General features: G+C 38.6%; 1 protein-coding gene across 3 annotated transcripts in view; it reads left to right on the top strand.

Annotated features, from left to right (window-relative positions):
• The window catches only part of Il18r1 (interleukin 18 receptor 1), a 38,410-nt gene extending 19,689 nt beyond the window's left edge, over positions 1 to 18,721 (top strand). For all 3 annotated transcript variants that reach the window (XM_013019757.1, XM_013019758.1, XM_013019759.1), the window contains exons 5-11: positions 1,802 to 1,955; positions 3,608 to 3,670; positions 6,121 to 6,241; positions 7,447 to 7,586; positions 11,087 to 11,245; positions 15,310 to 15,468; positions 17,667 to 18,721. In XM_013019757.1, the coding sequence (XP_012875211.1) occupies positions 1,802 to 1,955; positions 3,608 to 3,670; positions 6,121 to 6,241; positions 7,447 to 7,586; positions 11,087 to 11,245; positions 15,310 to 15,468; positions 17,667 to 18,022 (1,152 nt within the window). In that variant the 3' untranslated portion in view covers positions 18,023 to 18,721. The remainder of the gene's footprint in view (positions 1 to 1,801; positions 1,956 to 3,607; positions 3,671 to 6,120; positions 6,242 to 7,446; positions 7,587 to 11,086; positions 11,246 to 15,309; positions 15,469 to 17,666) is intronic.
• Positions 18,722 to 19,328: the final 607 nt, after the last annotated feature.

Here is a 19,328-nt window from a genome sequence, read left to right on the forward strand (position 1 = left end):
TTCCTTGTAGGAGAATAAGAGCTCTTTTAAATAACGCTTTGGAAATGATATATCCATGCTTGTGGTGTGTGTGTGTGTATATAGTGTATGTATAAAAATATATGGTATGTCGGGGGCTGGGAAGGTGGCTCAGTGGTAGAGCGCTTGCCTTGCATGCATGAGGCCCTGGGTTCGATTCCTCAGCACCACATAAGCAAAAAGAAAAAAGCCAGAAGTGGCGCTGTGGCTCAAGTGGTAGAGCACTAGCCTTGAGCTGAAATGCTGAAGGACAGCACCCAGGCCCAGAGTTCAGGCCCCACGACCGGACCAAAAAACAAAAAAATGTATGGTATGATCATGTATGTATGGTATGGTCCTGGGCATGAACCTGACAAATGACTCCATCATGAAAACCTTGAAGAGCCAGGAGAGTGGGTGGCCTGCACAGAAGAACCTAGTAAACTTGAAGTAACGAACAAGGATGTCTTTGACATTTTTCTGCTTGAACTGCTTGAACACTGTTTAACTTGTGACTTTTCTCATTTGAAATGTTGTGTCAACATGTGACTCAGTCCTGAGTTGACTTACCTCATTTCCTGTCAGAGGTTCACATGCTACAGAACAGGTAATTTGTGAGGTTCGGTATACTGGGTTTTAGGAGGTCTCCATACACAGATGTCTAAATTTAGAGGATGGATGTCTTGAGGATGTTTGTAGCTAAACAATTGACCACAAAGCTAAGTATGCTCAGCTTGTGGATTGAACATGATCGCCCTAATGAGAGGAGCTCACGCCACCTGAATCAGCAAAGTATTGATGGGAAATGGAAATGGAGAGTCTCTGGCATTTTATATACTTTGGAGGAACTTGGAGGTTTGTATATTAATGGGAACACTTTACTGATGTGAGGTACACATGTGAAGACTGTGAAAGTCTATTCTAGACACTGCCTAGGTCTAGCCCCAGGACCCCCACTTTAGGACAGGTCTGAAAGCACGAGGTCCTCTTCATTTAGTAAAGGGACATGTCATGTGGTAAGGGCAGGCACCCAGCTCCCATTTAGCTATCCTTCCTGATGGCTGGATGATGATGATGACTGATTACAGGAATACATATTGAAATTGAGAGAGAGACAGAGAAAGAGAGACAGAGGGAATGAGACAGAGAGAGGCCAAGGTATATAGAGAGAGACAGAGATTTAGTATACTTATGGATTTGAATATTCGCCATATATTCCTGGTTCATCTTCTGCCTTCTGGTTCAAGACATCAAAGAATGGGGAGATGTTGGTTGCTACTAGCACATCTCTGATTGTGTTCCTATCCTTGTTACCTGTCTCTAGAATGGCCACTAGTGGATATGCTGAATTAGACTGAAAGCGTTAGGAGAATAACATTGTGTTGCGAATAAACTTTTGACCCTAAGATGCTGCTGTTGCTTCTCCTTTCTTCCTCCCCTTTTCTTTTTCTTCCTTCTTCTTTCTCCTCCTCCTTTCCCTCCTTCCTTCTTCCTTCCTCTCTGTCTCTGTCTCTTTCCCTCCATCTTTCTGTGGTGTGTGTGTGTGTGTGTGTGTGTGTGTGTGTGTGTGTGTGTGTGTAAGATTCCAAGAACATGGCAGCAGTGACAGGGTCCCTCTCTCCTATCTTCCAGAATATATTTACAATGACATTGATCATAACTTCCTGGTCATTGTTCACTTACCAGCAATGCCAGCTTCCTGGGATAGTTACTCAGGAATTGCTTGTTACCATCTATTTCTCCTTCCCTACAAGTGTGGATGACTTTGGGGTAATATTAAAACTATTTTATTTTTTTTTAATAGAACTGTGAAAAGATAGAGGAAAGCAGCAAAAAACTATTGATGGTGAAGAATGCCAAGTTTGAGGACCAAGGGTACTACTCCTGTGTGTTTTCCCTTCTTCATAATGGAAAACTATACAACCTCACTAGCACTTTCAATATTACTGTACTTGGAGGTGAGAAAAATCTTATAATTCAGAAAAAAACAGACCTTTATTAGTAAAATGGAATCTTTACTTTCTTATAAATCCTAGGAACTGAGGAGTCATTTTGTTAAGCTAGTGACCACATTTTTAATGTAAATATAAGATTCAAAATCTTTATCTTGGCTCCCATCTGCCTGGTTGAAGGAACATTTTCCTTGGTAGCAAATTAAACTTCATATGTGTGAATGTCACATAGGTCAGTGCTCTCTTATTTAGAAGTTGAGTAAATAATTGAGTCTTCTCTTGCTAAACATTAACAGATATTTATTATGGTCTCAACTATTTCTTGAGGATATTTATGTTTAATAATTAACTTAATATTGGGAAGTAAAGGAAAAAAGGAAATATTGACCAAAGCGAGTAAGATACTTTCCTCAAGGAATTTATTATAGTCTAGAGACAATGAGGACGTAGAAGTGCTATCATATGAAACAAAGTCAGCTGTGAAACTGTAAGGATATGCCTGGGTACTGGAGGAGTGGCAGGTGTAGAAGGCTCCATCCAAGCTGGGTTTTGGATGAAAGGCATCACGAAAGGGCAGGCCTTGTGAATGGTATAGTGGCCATGTGAGGGAGTAAGGGTGTCTGTGGGAAGGAAGCATGGTATGGAGCCTGATTTGCTTTGTACCCAGATGAAGCATCTATAATGAATAAAACAAAAGCATGGCTTTTCTTGTGACAGGGATATTAGAGGTAATTGAATCTAACTTCATCTCACATGGTAACCTTAATATGGCACAGCCAAGAACTGAACACTAGACTTGCAGTCAGGAAAGTAGGGCATACAGCATGGAAATGTGGGAAAAGGAGTGATTGGCATTCTGGTTTGGATGGAGCAGATTGGAGTACTTAGGCAATAGTTTAAACCTTACTTGGCATTGATAGCTCCTGTCTATAATCCTAGCTACTCAGGAGGCTGAGTTTTGAGGAAGTCAGGTCAGGCAGGATATGAGACTCTTATCTCCAGTAAATTAATCAGAAAATATCTCCAATAAATTAATCAGAAAAAGCCAGGGGTGGTGCTATGGCTCAAGTGATAGAACACTTAGATTTGAGCACAAGGAGACTCAGGAACAGTATGCCCAGGCCCACAGTTCAAGCCCCAGGATTGGCAAAAACAAAACAAAATCCCCTCACTATTGTAGGCCTGGCACCTGTGGCTCATGTCTGTAGCCCTACTACTCATGAGGCTGAGAATTGAGGATTGTAGTTTGAAGCCGGCCTGGGCAGGAAAGATTGTTAGTTCTTATTTCCAATTAACCACCAAAAAACTGAAAGTGGAGCTGTCATTCAAGTGGTAGATTGTTAGCTTTGAGCATAAAAACTCAGGGAAAGCTCCCAGGCTCTGTGTTCAAGTCCCATAATCAGCACAACAAAACAACAAAAAAAGAAACAACAATCCCCCTCCCCAACAAAAACCTGCTATCAACTCATTGTTTTACTTTGGGGATTTTTCATTTCAGTGTGTTTGGATCACAGCTCACCTTGGATCATTGCAATTACAGAAAGTAAAACCATAAAGGGAGCTCCTGGGTTAGACTCTTTTAGATGAGATAAGTATATTATAACAGATTCTTCAAAAGACAATGTTAATATATTTTTTGCTTTTCTTTTTACTTTTAGATCACACTAAAAGAATTCCAGTTTACTTGGGACCAAAGTTTAACCGTGTTGAAGTTGAACTGGGTATATTTCAATGATTTCTTTGCATTTATAAACAGACATAATTGATTTTCAAAAACTCACGGTCAATCAAATGAGCAAATCAGCTCAGGGAGTTTGTCCAGGCGCTGAATTCAAGCTCCAGGACTGGCAACAAAAAAAGAAGAAAAAACAAAGGCAGTAGGTCTGCTTCTGGTTTGAAGACCATGGAGTCAGCCACCCTGTGTCTTTTCTCTAAATGCCTCTCTGACAATTTTCTAATTACTCTCCAATTGTCTTACTATCATGTGTGTGTGTGTGTGTGTGTGTGTGTGTGTGTGTGTGTGTGTATGCACGCGTGCATGTGCAGCTTATAGAGCTTGAACTCAGGGCTTAACTTTCTTGCTCAAAGCTGGTACTCTACCACTTGAACCACTACCCTACTCCCAGCTTTTTGCTGCTTAATTGGAGACAAGAGTCTCACAGACGTTCCTTCTGAGGCTGGCTCCGAATCTTGATCCACAGATCTGTTTCATGAGTAAGCTAGGATTATTTCCAAACATGGAGCGATGAGTCAAACTTGTTTCGTAGCTTGAATAGTTGATGAATTGATTCAGCTTTGCCATTGGATCAAATTGACTATACATTTAGGATTTGTCCAGACAGTTCTAATGAATCAACATGTCCATTTTAGTGATTCCTTTCACCAAGGAAAGCAAAAAAGGAAAGGAATATATTTGCATATAAATATGCAAAACCAGGTATGATGCTTAGTATAAGACTGAAATATATTATTGAATCAAATTCTCCAACCAACTCAAAGGGGTGTTGTCTACACTATGCAGTAAAGGCCACCTACAATAACTTGAGCAGCACCAAGTCTCTTAGTGAGCTCAGAACTGAGCTGTGGTTGCTAGAGCCAGTGCACCTTGCATTTCCGGTAGCTGGCAGGGAGGAAGAAGGCTGCAGTCCTGTCTGATACAGGCTTTTTCCTTTAGAGACACTTGATTTCCTCAGGACAGTGAGACTGCAGGAAATGTCACATAGCCATTGCAGCCTCTCATACTGCCCAAGCCCTTAGCAACACTCCTTCAAGCTGTGTGTACGACCAAACTTTTAGTAGGAGCTCTTTTCTGTAAGACTCCTGCCAGCCCAACACAAGGGATAAAATGGTTGCCCATCTTCACTTACTCAAGAAGGTATCTTTCCTGACTTCAATTACTATTTGAAGATGTTGTTCTTCTTCTAGTATATATTAATTATAGAAAATCATATATATTACATACATGCATTTACATTATATATGTTGATTATATTCCCTGCCCCAGTTACCTAAACAACCCCTCTTTGGACTCTACTCTTAGTTTAACAATTTCTTTTTATTTTCTTAGTATCTTGATGCATTAAATTTTAAGGCATTTAGAAATAATAATTGAATGATTTGATTTTCTACAAGTTTCTGTTACAGTATTGATATGATACTGCTAAATTGTATTCTAAAAAGAATGTCTACTGGTTCACTTCAGTACTTTATTTCTTTTCCCTCCCTCCCTTCCTTCCTTCCTTCCTTCCTTCCTTCCTTCCTTTCCTTTCCTTCTTTCTTTCTTTTCTCTCTCTCTTTCTCCCTTTCTTTCTTTCCCTTTCCTTTTCCTTCCCTTCCCTTATGTTCCTTTTTCTTTTTTGTGCCAGACCCAGGGCTTGAACTCAGGGCCTAGGTGCTACCCCTGAGCTTTTGTGCTCAACACTAGCACTGTACCACTTGAGCTGCTGCTCTATTTCTGGATCTTGTGGTAATTGGAGATAAAAGTGTTATGGACTTTGCTGCCCAAGCTGGCTTTGAACCATGAGAACTGTGAGCCTCAGATCTCAGCCTCCTGAGTAGCTAAGATAATAGGCATAAGTCACTGGTACCTGGCTACGTTCTTTTTTTTTTTTTTTTTGATCGGTCATGGGGCTTGAACTCTGGACTTGGGCGCTGTCCCTCAGCTCTTCAGCTCAAAGCTAGTGCTCTACCACCTGAGCCACAGTGCCACTTCTGGTTTTCTGAGTGGTTTATTGGAGATAAGAGTCTCACAGACTTTCCTGCCTGGGCTGGCTTTTATTAAAATTTTTAATTAATTAATTTATTTATTTTATCCTCCCCCTGCCCCTCCCAATCCCCCCCCACCAGGCTGGCTTTTGAACCGTGATCCTCAGATCTCAGCCTTCTGAGTAGCTAGGATTACAGGAGTGAGCCACCCGCCCCCGACTACATTCGTTTTTGATAACTGGTTTGCGTGTAAATATTTAAAGAGAAATCAACTCATAATTTGATGATGTCATTGCTACTAAATTCTATTATTTTTCTTTATCTTAAAATCAAAGCATATTATCTACATTTCTAGACTATAGTACTGTTTTATAGTAGGTTAACAACATCCAGTAATTATATTAATCTGAAACCTCTGAGAAATCTGAGTTTCTAAAATCAAGGTTGGTTGTCAACTTTTCCCTAGGAGAAAGTATAGAACTCAACTGCTCTGCATTGGCAAATCAAAACGATGCCGTTTATTGGAATTTCCAGAAAGAGAATGAGACACATGTTAATGTACATGAAAAGGAAGGAAAGGAAATCTGGTAGGTACATGTGGCATATAATAGATACTATAATATATACATGTATATATATATATAGATATATATATAAAACAATCATCATAGACATCTAATGCAAAAGATGCTGGGATTCTGAGTGGCTGATAGATACAGTGTCTTGGCTTAGTTTATATGATAATTTACTTACTTTGCTGTTGTAAGAGGCATATATCCTAGGTTGATGAGTTAGACATATATTTTATTGTCAAGATCTAAGCAAAAGAAGGGCTATAGGAAAGTCAAGGAACATTTTTAACATCACCCTATAAAAGCAGCTTTTAATCAGTCAGGATCTGCGAGTGGAAATTTATCTAGCTTCCTTTTAATGCACATTCTTGTAATTAATATCACTTAGTTGTACAAGGGGTTTCTTTGGTATATCCATCCATATATGCATACAATATACTTGGATGAAACTCACACTTCTCCATCACTTGCCCTCAATTCATACCTAGCTACTACTGCTTTTTTTTCCCTCCTGGTCTTCGTCCTGCTCTTCCTCCTTTTCCTCCTCTTCCATCTTTTTCTGTGATGATACCAGGGCTTGAACTTAGGGCCTCATGCTCTTGTTTGGCTTTGTTGCTCAAGGCTCGTGGTTGGTCACTTGAACCATACCTTCACTTTTGACTTTTTGATGGTTAATTGGAAATCCGAATCTCATTGATTTTCTGCTGGGATGGTTTTGAACTGTGATCTTCAGATTTTAACCTCCTGAGTAGTTAGGAGTACAGATGTGAACCACCAGTTTCTGGCTTTCTTTTCTTTTTAAAGTAGGCAGTTTTAGGCATTTTATTTCAGTATTGAAACCTGCCTAATACTCCAGCTACAGTTAGTGGAGACCACACTCTGGGGAAATCTTCAAGTCATTAGGAAGGAAGACAGGAAAAAGTCACTGAGAGAATATTGTGTTGTATTTTCAGCTTAGCATCATTATCTTCTAAATTCTACTTCGTTTGCAGCACATATTGGGGTGGAATCAGGAGAAGTGTTTCAGTCAGTTTTGTTGCCTCTGAGGGAGATGGATGTTCACAGCGTTTCACAATTTTAAAGTGCCCTCATGAAGGGAAGATGGAATATAGCCAATGTAGTGCCTACCTTTGGATATTTTAGTTATGATTTCTCCTCTTCTGGGTACATTTGATAGTCATGAATAAAGTCTAGTGTTGAATCATTTTCCTCTATTACAGGATTTCAGAAGGCAAAGAATATGTTTCAAAAATATTGAAAATCGAGAAAGTTAATGAAAAAAATATAGGTTTCTTATATAACTGCACAGTAGGCGATACAGTAAGCATGGACACCCAGAGTTTCATCTTGGTGAGGAAAGGTATGAAAGTTTTATGCTTGGAAATTTGTGGAAACCTGGTAAGTAGCTACTAGTCCAATCCTCAGAAATATCCACTTCCTACTCTTTGTAGAAGATCCAAGCTCCTCTCCTGAGAGGGGACAAGGTTCATCTTGTGACCCAGGACAAGACACTGCCCAATGGAATCCTCTGTGTCACAATTGCAAGTTCACAATGAAAACACACGTGTTTAGGCATTTGCTCTGATAGTTATATTCCAAACCTGAGCATAGACCAAATGGGGAGAACAAGGGAACAAACAAAGTGGGGGCACAGATGCTAGTGGGCTAGGGTCATGGAGGAGGCAGAGCATCTCCTTTTCATCCATCCCTCCATACCCAGAACAGCTGGACAAATGTCTGCAGCTCAGTGCAGGGTGAGCCGAGTGGATGGTGACATCATTGCTGCCTCCAGCCTACCTCAGCAGGACACTGCGGGTCCTTGGATGTGGTCATTCACTAGCAGAGATGAACTGATGCCTCCTTCTATGAGTTAGCCCCCAGGCTTGACAAATGGGCAGATGATGACCTGATCCATAGAGCTGTTAATGTTTCCTACACCTACTTGATAGAATGCTCCAGGCTGATTCATCTTCATTCTCTACCAACTCAACACAACTCAGGGCCTTGGCCCACTGGCTGTCCAGAAGTGGTTGTGCCCAGAGCCAAAAAGCTTCACTTTATCTTTGTCATCATCCACTCACTGTTATGTTTCATTTACTCATTCCAGGATCAGCCACCAACTCCCCAGACAATTAGAGATAGGTTAAATTCTGAGTGACAGAGATAGATGTAGAGATAAATTCATTGAACAAAGACAGACAGACAAGAGAGACAGAAACACATAGAGACAGAGACAGGAAAACAGACACATAGGGCCCTGGAGAGAAAGAGAGAGCACTAGAGAGAAAGAAAATCACAGGAGACACAGAGAGGCAAAGAGACAGAAACACAAAGAGAGAGAGATAACACTGAGATACAGCATCTCTCTCTCTCTCTCTCTCTCTCTCTCTCTCTCTCTCTTTCTGTCGTGTGCACGTGTGCGCACACATATGTCTGTGCCTTGGCTCTTGTGAGAAGCAGAAGGAAGATTACACCCAAGTGTACACTTGCATCTCAGTGAGCTCACCTGTGTGAAAGTTATCACTCACACATTCGGTAACAAGAACTAACGTTTATTGCACATTTTGTGTGTGTGTGTGTGTGTGTGTGTATCGTGTGAGTATGTGTGTGTGTGTGTGTATTGTGTGTGTGTGTGTGTGTGTGTATCGTGTGTGTGTGCCATTCCTGGGCCATAAACTCAGGTCCTGGGTGAAGTCCCTGTACTTTTGTGTTCAAGGCTAACACTTTACCACTTTGAGCACAGCTCCATTTTTGACTTTTTGGTGGTTAGTTGGAGATAAAAGTCACAGAATCTTGTTTCTGGGCTGGCTTCATATTATGGTCCTCAGATCTCAATCTCCTGAGTAGCTATGATTACAGGTATGAGCCTGTTACACAATGGTCTGGCAAGTTCTGTGTGACACTATTCTTGCAATGTCATGCCATCTTTACAAGTGAAGAAACACACCTATAGTCCCAGAGCAGATAAAAACAGATGAAACCCTCAGCTATGGCATGGATTAGTGTCTTTTCTTCTATAAGAATTGCCACAGATGTGGCTTACCTCTTCATGAGTCCTTATACTAGGGTCCATGCACTTATGTGGGAGAGGATTTCAGAGCTGTTATTTGTGGTTGACTTGTTACCTAGTTTGCATTCTCTGGAGGCTGCCTCTCACCATTTACCACCCCCACCCCCTCAGTGAGTGACTCCCTTGTCTCTGTCCCAAAAGCTTCTGACTGAATTCACAACTGAATTCACACTGTAGGCTGGGGAATGGGATAGCCTAGCCCCTACCTTTGGAGGAGTACGTGTGTCCATGATTGGATATATGGCTAGTAGATCATGGTTAACTAAACTTTTTAAAATGCAGGAACCTCAGGGCTTAGCTTTATTAAGCTTACTATTTAAGGGAATGATCATCCTAAAATTTGTTGTTGTTGTTATTGTTGGTTGTGGGGCTTGAACTCTGGGCCTAGGTACTGTCCCTCAGCTCTTCAGCTCTTAAGCCACAGTGCCACTTCCAGTTTTCTGTTGGTTTGTTGGTGATAAGAATCTCACTGACTTCCCTGCCTGGGCTGGCTTTGAACTGCAATCCTCAGATCTCAGCCTCCTGAGTAGCTAGGATTACAGCTGTGAGCCACCAGCACCCGGCCATCCTAAAATTTTTATAACAAGAGTTTTAAGCATGTTTATATTCTTTGACCTAGAAATCCCTCCACCATTAGAATTGGCTGTAAGAAACAAACATGATAAATATGTATATATGGTCACAGAAGCATTTTAAGTACTTATGAGAGATTGTAGTCAATCTAAATATTGAAGTAATGTGATTATGATTTCAGTGTCCTAAGGAAGTATTCCTGGTATATGTGAGGAGATAATGTGAGGAAATAATGAATGATTAACATATGATCTTAACTAAATAAGAACTTTTAAAAAGAAAACCATTCCCATCACGAAACAGTTATTTTATATGGTAAATTTAACTTTATTCATTATACTTCATTTAACTATCTCAGGTTTATTTGTGACAAAACCAAATTGAATATATCTAAGGAATGTGATTCTTTTCTTAAAGGGCACATTTTTTTCATATTTGGGGTGAAATCCTGAATGCTAATGTGTCAGGAACTGTGTTAACCACTATGTGTAATATTGTATTCAATGTTCTCTAAAACTGAAGTTAAATGAAGCAAGATGTTCATTTATTACTTTCTTTTAATTGATGAAGACACTAAGATTTGAGAGCCTCTATGAATTTTCCCTATGATACAAACTAATTGATAGATCCAGGTTGCAAAATCAGATCATCTCAATCTAGCAATCTCTTGTTCTCTCTCAAAACCTTGTCTTGCATTTTCTCAGTCTATGAGCTGAGAGTTAAGTTCTGCATGGTTCACCTAAATATATTACTAAAATATTACATCCAAGATACAGACAGAATGTGATCCCATGTTTTCTGTTCAGTTCTCTGAATATCCTTAGACATGTATTTATTTTTTGCAAATTAGAGTTGGAAGATTAGTAAGGGCAGATATGTGAGTGATGGCTGGGATGTGGAAGCACTTAGTTAGATCTTTTTTTATTTTTTGTCAGTTGTAGGGCCTGAACTCTGGGCCTGGGCGCGGTCCCTTAGCTCTTCAGCTCAAGGTTAGCGCTCTACCACTTGAGCCACAGGGCCACTTCTGGCTTTTTCTGCTTATGTGGTGCTGAAGAATTGAACTCAGGGCCTCATGCATGCAAGACAAGCACTCTACCACTGAGCCACCTTCCCAGCCCACACTTGGTTAGATCTGTGTATTACTCACAGAAGTAAAACTGACAATCGAAGTGGGAGTCACTGATAGTACTTTTTTCTTTTCGTTCATTTTTTAATAGGAACAACTGATATCCCAAACCATGTCTTCACAAGAGGAATGATCATATCAATTTTGATCTCAGTGGCAGTAGTGTGCCTAGTGATTTTGTGTGTCATTTTTAGAGTCGACTTGGTTCTGTTCTATAGACATTTAGTGGGAAGAAATGAAACCTTAACAGGTAACAGATATCACAATGCTGGAACTTCTTATTTAATGCTGGCTGTCTTTACTATGCTCAATAAATAAATAGTAATCTTCATCTTATTTTTGGTATATTGTTGGCTGAATCTACGGGATAGGTTTCCCATGGTAAGAAAATGACTCCAATATGTATATAACTCCAAAGGTTAATATTGTTGTGTGATCCTTTCCCTTGTGTTGCTAAAACTTTTTCCTTTGTTTTACGTATGTTCAGTTTGTTTTCCTAAATGTCCTGTCTGATCTTTGAGCTTAGGAACTTTACATTGGATGTGTTCTTGCACATATCACTTCCATAACTGATATAGTATATACACTCAATAAAGTTCATGTGCATTGAATTGTCGTGCTCATTATTTTCACCTGGAAAAAGAAGAAGCTGTGCATTGCACAAGACGGAGCCATGAACTAGAAGCCACATGATATAGGTCTGAGTCTCCTACACCTGCCACACTGTGTCTTTCTACAGACTCTGTTTCTCTAAATTTGAAAGAGACTAAAAGTCCTCAAGGTTGAAGTAAGCATGGAACTTAATCTAATTCACTGCACCTGCTTTTGTCGATGTATTTTTGTGTTTGTGTAGGGGAAAAAACATTACTTAGTTTAAAGTTTCTGAGAAATCATACCATAGGAATTCCCTCCCAGGCTGGTCCCATGTCTGTGATGCCTACTCTGCTCCAACCCCAAAATGATATATAGATATAGATAGATAGATAGATAGATAGATCATATTGGGGTTGGAACAGAGTTTTGAAATTCAATGCCTCCATCAGAAAGAATGACACCACCTCATTTGTTAGGAAATGGAAAGACTTGGAAAAAATTATATTAAGTGAAGTAAGCCAGGCCCAAAGAAACATAGGTCCCCTGGTTTCCCTTATTTGCAATAACTAGTATAAGTCGAGGACAAGGAGAAAATGTCAAAAGCTATATACATATGACCATATAAGATGATGTTAAGTGAAATGAACTCCAAGATAGGTGCACAACTTGTTTTTTCTTTCTTGCTATTGTTGTTAATGTATCTAAAATATACTATGTGATTTTTTTTGTTTCTCTTATATGTTCGAATTTCCCCATGGTATAACCCCTGTTTTCACTGTATTTGACGTCAGTGCCCTGCATCTTGTTTATACATTTTCCTAATTTGGGGAGGGGAAGGGAAATAACAAAATGCTGAAACAAGGATACAGGATGACCCACTGTAACAATGAGATGTACAAGACATTATGTAGAAAACGAACTTTACAACTTGGGCAGGGGTGGGGGGGTGGGGGAGGGAGGAGGCAGGAGTTGTGGAGGTGGGGAGGGGAGGGATGGTTGGGGAAAAACAAAGGAGGAGGTAACAATGCTGGATAGGAAATGTACTCATTACCTTACTTATGTAACTGTAACCCCTCTGTACATTATTTTTACAATAAAATCATAAACAAAGGGTCATGCAGTAGACATTAAAAGATAGGCTACCTAGACTTGAAGGTAGACTCTGAACAGATGTAGTGCATAAAAAGGGCAGAATGGGAGTTATAAGAAAAAAAACTTTTATAGCAGTTAAACATTGGCATAATAGTCAAGTGTATGTTTGTATTGGTTTGTGAAGGAGTGAAAATGAAATTGACTGATCAATCAAACAAAGCTCTGATTAACAGATGGTCATTCACCACACATAATTTTAGAAACTTTGGCCTAATTTACTCCTTGTTACCCTAAATATCCATTCGAAAAATGATAGTTTATTTTATGTTATTCCAAGCAGAAAAAAAGTTCTCATTAACTTTTGAATTTGTTTTCTTGAGTTTGTGGTCAGTGTTCTAAGCTATTAAACATTTCAGTGTCTGAATTTAAAATAAATTGTAAACTAAATTAGCCTTTTTAGATTATGAGAAAATTTCTCGAAATAAAGAGTTTGAAAACTATTTTAATAGTTAAAAATAGATTTTTTTATATATAAGAACATTGTAAGAGTAGTACAAATCTGTATTTGACTAAATTGTCTCCCAGTTTTATCCAGTTACATCCTGATTATAAGAAAAGTAAGTTGGGTGCTAGTAGTTGATCCCTGTAATCCTAGCTACTTAGGAGGCTGAGATCTGAGGATCACAGTTTGAAGCCACCTGGGCAGAAAAGTCTGAGATTCTTATCACTAACTAGTCAACAACAAGCTGGAAGTGGAGCTGTGGCTCAGGTGGTAGAATACTAGCCTTGAGAGAAAAAGCCAAGTGAGAACATGTGACCCTGAGTTCAATCCCAAATATTGGCACCAGAAAAAAGAGCAGCAAAATATTTTCTTCCCTCTTGATGTTTGATTTTGTCACTGGTATCAGGAGAATACTAACTAAATACCTGTTCCTACCTACTAAAAACCTATATTTTACTGTAACCAGAGAATCATCCAATGGAATTCTTTAATTATAAGTGAATACATTTTCCTACATTTCCACCCTCTTGCCCCCATACTAGGTTGAGCTCACACATGCTAGGTAAGTGATTTATCACTTGAGCCACAACCCTTTTCCTACCTGTAAAACCCATGTAATTCTGCCATCTTCATCAAAATGTCCTGTTTTTCATATACATTCAATTCTGAAAGCAATTGTCTTATATCATTAAATCAATAGGTTCTGACCTGAACTGATGAGGCAGAATACTGCAGGTAAAATTGAGCAAGCTTTTCCTAGAAAAAAGGCATCATTTCATGAGGCAAAATGCTGTTGAGGAAATTGGACTAGGGCATTGGGCACAAATGAAGTGATTCTCAAAGGATGTTGATCCAGTATGATTTTACTTTAATATATTTTAGTCATGTCTAGATCTAACCTTTGTTCTAGTAGTAAATTTATTCATCTTTTTCTGTTTAAATTTAAATTTCTTTTATTGTAAAGGTGATGTTAAGAGGGGTTATAGTTACAGAAGTAATGCATACATTTCTTGTCAAACAGTGTTACGCTCTCCTTTATTTTCTCCCACTTTCCCTCCTCCCTCCTCCCCTCCCCCCAAGTTGTAAAGTTCATTTCCAACATAGTGTTTTGTAAGGCCATTTGCCCACTTTCAAGGGGATTTACCTATTCTATTATCATGAAAAAGGCTATTCTGCTATCATTTTCCTTTTTTATCCATCTTAATTTGAGTAATTATGTTATTTAGGGCCAACTCAAAATTTTCCTCTTTCAGAAAGCATGTCCACTGGGTCACTCTTCTTCTTCTGGACAAGTTATTTATCTGCTTTGTCTGTGTTGTGCTGTTTTCCATTTGTTATTTTTTGTGTTCAGCTCATTTCACACATTGTTTTCTTTCTCTTCTCATCTAGAGTGAATGAAGCTAATGAGCAATGGCATAGTTTTCAGTTACCTAGTAAGGAGAATGGGATTGATTATGTATGTTACATGCTCCCTCCTGAATTTGCTCCATTACCTATCTACATGCTGAGCTGTCATCAGGAATTAGAAAGGAGAAGTTAGGACTGCTGTGAAGCTTTCAGTGATCAGAATTGTTTTGACAGTTGCTATCACAGAGTATCTTAGATATTGCAGTATGTGTTCTCCACCAATTTATTTCTATAGTTGTCCTTTCTACTTTTGTCCTGTTTATAAGACTCTGTTTGTTTTTACTTTTAATTTCCAAGGGGTCCTCAGAGGTTCAAGATAGGATAGTTGAAAGAGTTAAATGAAATGAGTGAGCCAAGATGAGATTTGCTTCTTATCTCTGGAATGAAATGTGGACACATTTGGACTCCTTGATCTTAGTATGTTTCCATAATTCTAGTGTCTTGATTAGGATTTTATATTTCCCTATTCCTCTACTGAATCAAAACAGTGTGAGTCTTAAAGTAGATGTTGAAAATGTTTACCTAACTGATGGCTCGGTTAACATTTGAAAAAAAAGAAGAGTTTAGACAATGCTAAAAGTAAGTATCAACTATTCTATATTCATTATTTATATCTTTCACTCAAAGTTTTACTTGGACTTTTACTTTACTTACTTTACCTGGACTTTTACTCTTGGACTTTTATTTACATGTAATTAAGAGTTAATGTTGTCTTCTAGATGGAAAGACATATGATGCTTTTGTGTCATACCTGAAAGAGTGTCACTCTGAGAGTGGAGCAGAGTATACTTTTGCTGTGGAGACCTTGCCCAAGGTGTTGGAGAAACATTTTGGATATAAGTTATGCATATTTGAAAGGGATGTGGTGCCTGGAGGAGGTAAGAAAGGGAATGCTAGACAGAAAAATAGTATATCTATTTTAAAAAATGAGTTGGTTAGCTTTGCTCATTTTGCTTAAAATATAAACAAATGAATAAAGTTCATTAAACCAGAAATAACCACAGAAGTCAACATCTAGTTAGTAGTAAACCATGTTAAGATCTGATTTCAATAGAAAGAAACAACTAAAATTTGCAAATCCAGCAGTCTTTTCTCTTAGACTTAATACTGCATCATAGTGTTCTGAAGCCATGAAAGTATTGGACATCTCATTTTCAGAGCCAAGTACAGAGCTGGCATTTACCTGGAGGTAAATCAAGAAATGACCCGCAACAAAAATGACTTGATCCTTAGGTTTATTTCCTTATATAATACTCTTATGTTTGGACTTGTTATTTATGGTTTGATTACAATTACAATAAAAATTACAATAAAAAGAAGAGGAAATTATTGGTACTTCTGACAGAATCATGGTTACAGAATTCAATAATTTTTACTATTATATGCACATACACTGAAACAAATTGCAGTTACAACCAAGGAAACTTGCTAATATTCTCACCTTTTCTCTAAAGTCTCCCACAGTCAGTCTTGGGAATCTGAGATGAAATAATTTTGGCCACTGTTGCTAACAAGACATAAAAATGTCGTCACTGGAGTCATGTCTCATTCCTCCTTCAATTTTCATTGAAGGCCATCTCTGGGACAAGTTCTGAGTTGACATTGGAAGTAGGGAAGAAACAAAGTATGAACAAATACAGTAGTAGTACTCACTATGAAAATGAACTATATGCTTTGTGTGTGGGAACAGGAGGGAGAAATTGGGAGAGAGCAAGGAAAGAGGTGAGAGTATCTAAAAAGAAATGTACTCTTTACCTGTCTTATGTAATTGTATCCCCCCTACATCGCTTTTATAAAAACAATAAAAGATTAAAATGAAAAAAAAGAAGTGCAAAGATAAAAAAGAAAACAGGACAGAAAATAAGCTACAATTTCCCACCTGTATTACAAATGAGAAAGCAAAGATTGATAATGAGATAAAATATGTTAGTCAAGTAAAATACAATTTCTCAAGGGATAAAATGCCAATTGTCTACAAGTACTTGTGTCTGACAGTTTCTACCTAGGAAACACATAATTTCAATGGCATGTATGCATGGCTTTACATCAATTTTATTACATTTTATTATATTCTAGGAGTAATTTTAGAAATAGGTTTCTTTCAGGTGCTTTAGTAATCATAAAGAATACTTGAATATATAATTATCTTAAGAAATGATAAACAATACTTGATAGTCAGGTTTGGTTGAACTCTAGATTCTAGAACAAGGCTTGGCAAACTTCAGCCTGTGGCTCACATCTGGCTGGCCCCCCTTACTGTATCAGTGCCATACATTTTTGTGTCCTTGTCTGAGACAGCTTTGGAATGCTGACAAAAGGGAATAGTTGGGACAAAGACAGTATGGCCTGAAAAGTCTGAAAAATTAACTCTATATTTGCAGTAAAAAGTTCATCAACTTCTGGTTTAAAATAATAGCTCATGTAGAGTGAGGAAAATTTAATGGCTGATTTAATTTAGATTTTAGTGTTCTTTGGTGTCTTTGTGTTTTTTAATGTTTGAGTTTTGATTTTTGCTTGTTCTCCATGCATGAGGAGAGGCAAGATGGTAGGACCAGGAATATATATGCCATCTGAATTCAGTTTATATATCTCATTTGTATCATTTGGATTCAGGAATTGCTTAAGCCACTTACTAGCTGGGTAACTCTATGCAATTTAACCACTCTGGACTTGGGCTTTCTTGTCTGTAAAATAAGAGTGATAATACCTTCTACATAGAGTCATTAAGATGATTTAGTATATATATGTATGTCTATAAATATATACACTGATAAATGCATATGTATATGCATTAATTGAAATGTGTATAAATGTGTATGCATACATTTATGTTCATATATATCCATTTTGTATCCATACATATATTGTACGGCACAGGATATGTTACCTGGATGTTCATTATCATTGTTACTTAGTTGCTTTTTATTAAGTACATAAAACAGAATAGCTGACTTCCTTCATGTAAAACTTATTACAGAAGCTAAAAGTTAAATAATGTAAAATAAGAGATCGTGAAAGAATTTTTATTCCGTGTCCAAATGATCAGTTCACTTAATGACACTTCTTAAATTTTCAGCTGTTGTGGATGAAATCCATTCACTGATAGAGAAAAGTCGGAGAATAATCATTGTGCTAAGTAAAAGTTACATGTCAAATGAAGTCATATATGAACTTAAGAGTGGACTCCACAAAGCACTGGTGGAAAGAAAGGTTAAAATAATCTTAATTCAGTTTTCCCCAGTGAGTGACTTTGTGTTTTTGCCTCAGTCCTTAAAGCTTTTGAAGTCACACAGAGTTCTGAAGTGGAAGGCTGATGAGCCTCTTTCTTACAACTCAAGGTTCTGGAAAAATCTTGTGTACTTGATGCCTGCAAAAGTCACCAAGCCAGGTCAAGAAGAATCAGAAGACTTGCCTGTTCTTTCTGTACCTTGATGCTCAGAAAAGGTCAATGTCAGAAAGAACGCTGGCTCATCTGGAGACTCAGTGTGGGAACCTGCATATAGCAAGAGCTGTTCTTTCAAACTCTGTGAAAATCCTACTTGAAGTGTGAAGATGAAATGTATGCTTAGGCCTTCAGGAGTGAGACTACTACACCTGCAGCTGCTGTCACCGGCTCCCAGAAGACTTTGGAATTCAAGGAAGTGGACCTCTTCTTCCTCTCCTTTCCAGAGCCACCTACAGAACTGTGCACCTACACACCAGTCCTGTGCTCAGGGAGAGGCTGGGCAAACAGACTTCTGCTTTACAATAAATGGCTAGGGTTTTCCATGCCAACAGTCAACTGGAGGATTTTAAAAAGGCATTTTCTAGGAGCTACTGGGTGGCCGGATCAATTAAAAGATACCTTGATTTCCCCTACAGGAGCTATACTTCTCTAACTGCAGCATGGCATGTAGTAAGAAGAGGGATGGCCACTCTGTACATAGTAGGGCAGTGAGGTAGGCTGGGGCATTGGGAGTGAGGGGTAGGGGAGGGTTGCTAACTCAGAACTTGGGCTTCAGGATGCCTGGATTGATCCCAGCCACAGTGACTAGGCAACTGAACTATTATGCACAAGTGAGTTGAGCATACCTTGTTGATTCAGACTCAGGGACATGTGTGTGTGTTGTGGGGGGGTGTGTATGTGTGCCAGGCCTGGGGCATTGAACTTAGAGGCTAAGTGTTGTCTCTGAGCTTTTTTGCTCGAGACTAGTGCTCTACTATTTGAAGCACATCTTCATTTCTGGATTTTTGGTAGTTAATTGGAGATAAGACTCATAGACTTTCCTGTCCAGGTTGGCTTTGAACCATGATCCTCAGCTCTCAGCCTCCTGAATAGGATTACATGTGTACCCCACTAGCATTCAGTATCATGGGGACTCTTGAAAGGGAATCCCAGCAAACATTTTCAAATTTTTCTTGAATAACGCACATTTTCATTCACTTTTAGTGGCCTAAAACATTTGTTGATTTTATCCAAACATTTATGTGCCAGATGGGTGCCGGATCAGATAAGCCATGGAGTGGAAACATTGCAAATGCTGGTTACTTCTCTGGTTGGAAGTGACACAAGCTATGACAGTTTCTATCTTGAGCCTTGTGAGCCACTCCAAGCTTTTGAGGGGTTCTTTACTTCTGTGACTTCTGGAGCGTTATATAACTTGGCGGGACCAAACTTCTATTTCCACATTTGTATAGTCAGAATTTATAATAGTTGTATGTATTTCCCAAGGTTACCAAACAAATAAATAGAAGTACT

This window comes from Dipodomys ordii, unplaced genomic scaffold (genome assembly GCF_000151885.1).
Source record: "Dipodomys ordii isolate 6190 unplaced genomic scaffold, Dord_2.0 Scaffold47, whole genome shotgun sequence".
Lineage (NCBI taxonomy): Eukaryota > Metazoa > Chordata > Mammalia > Rodentia > Heteromyidae > Dipodomys > Dipodomys ordii.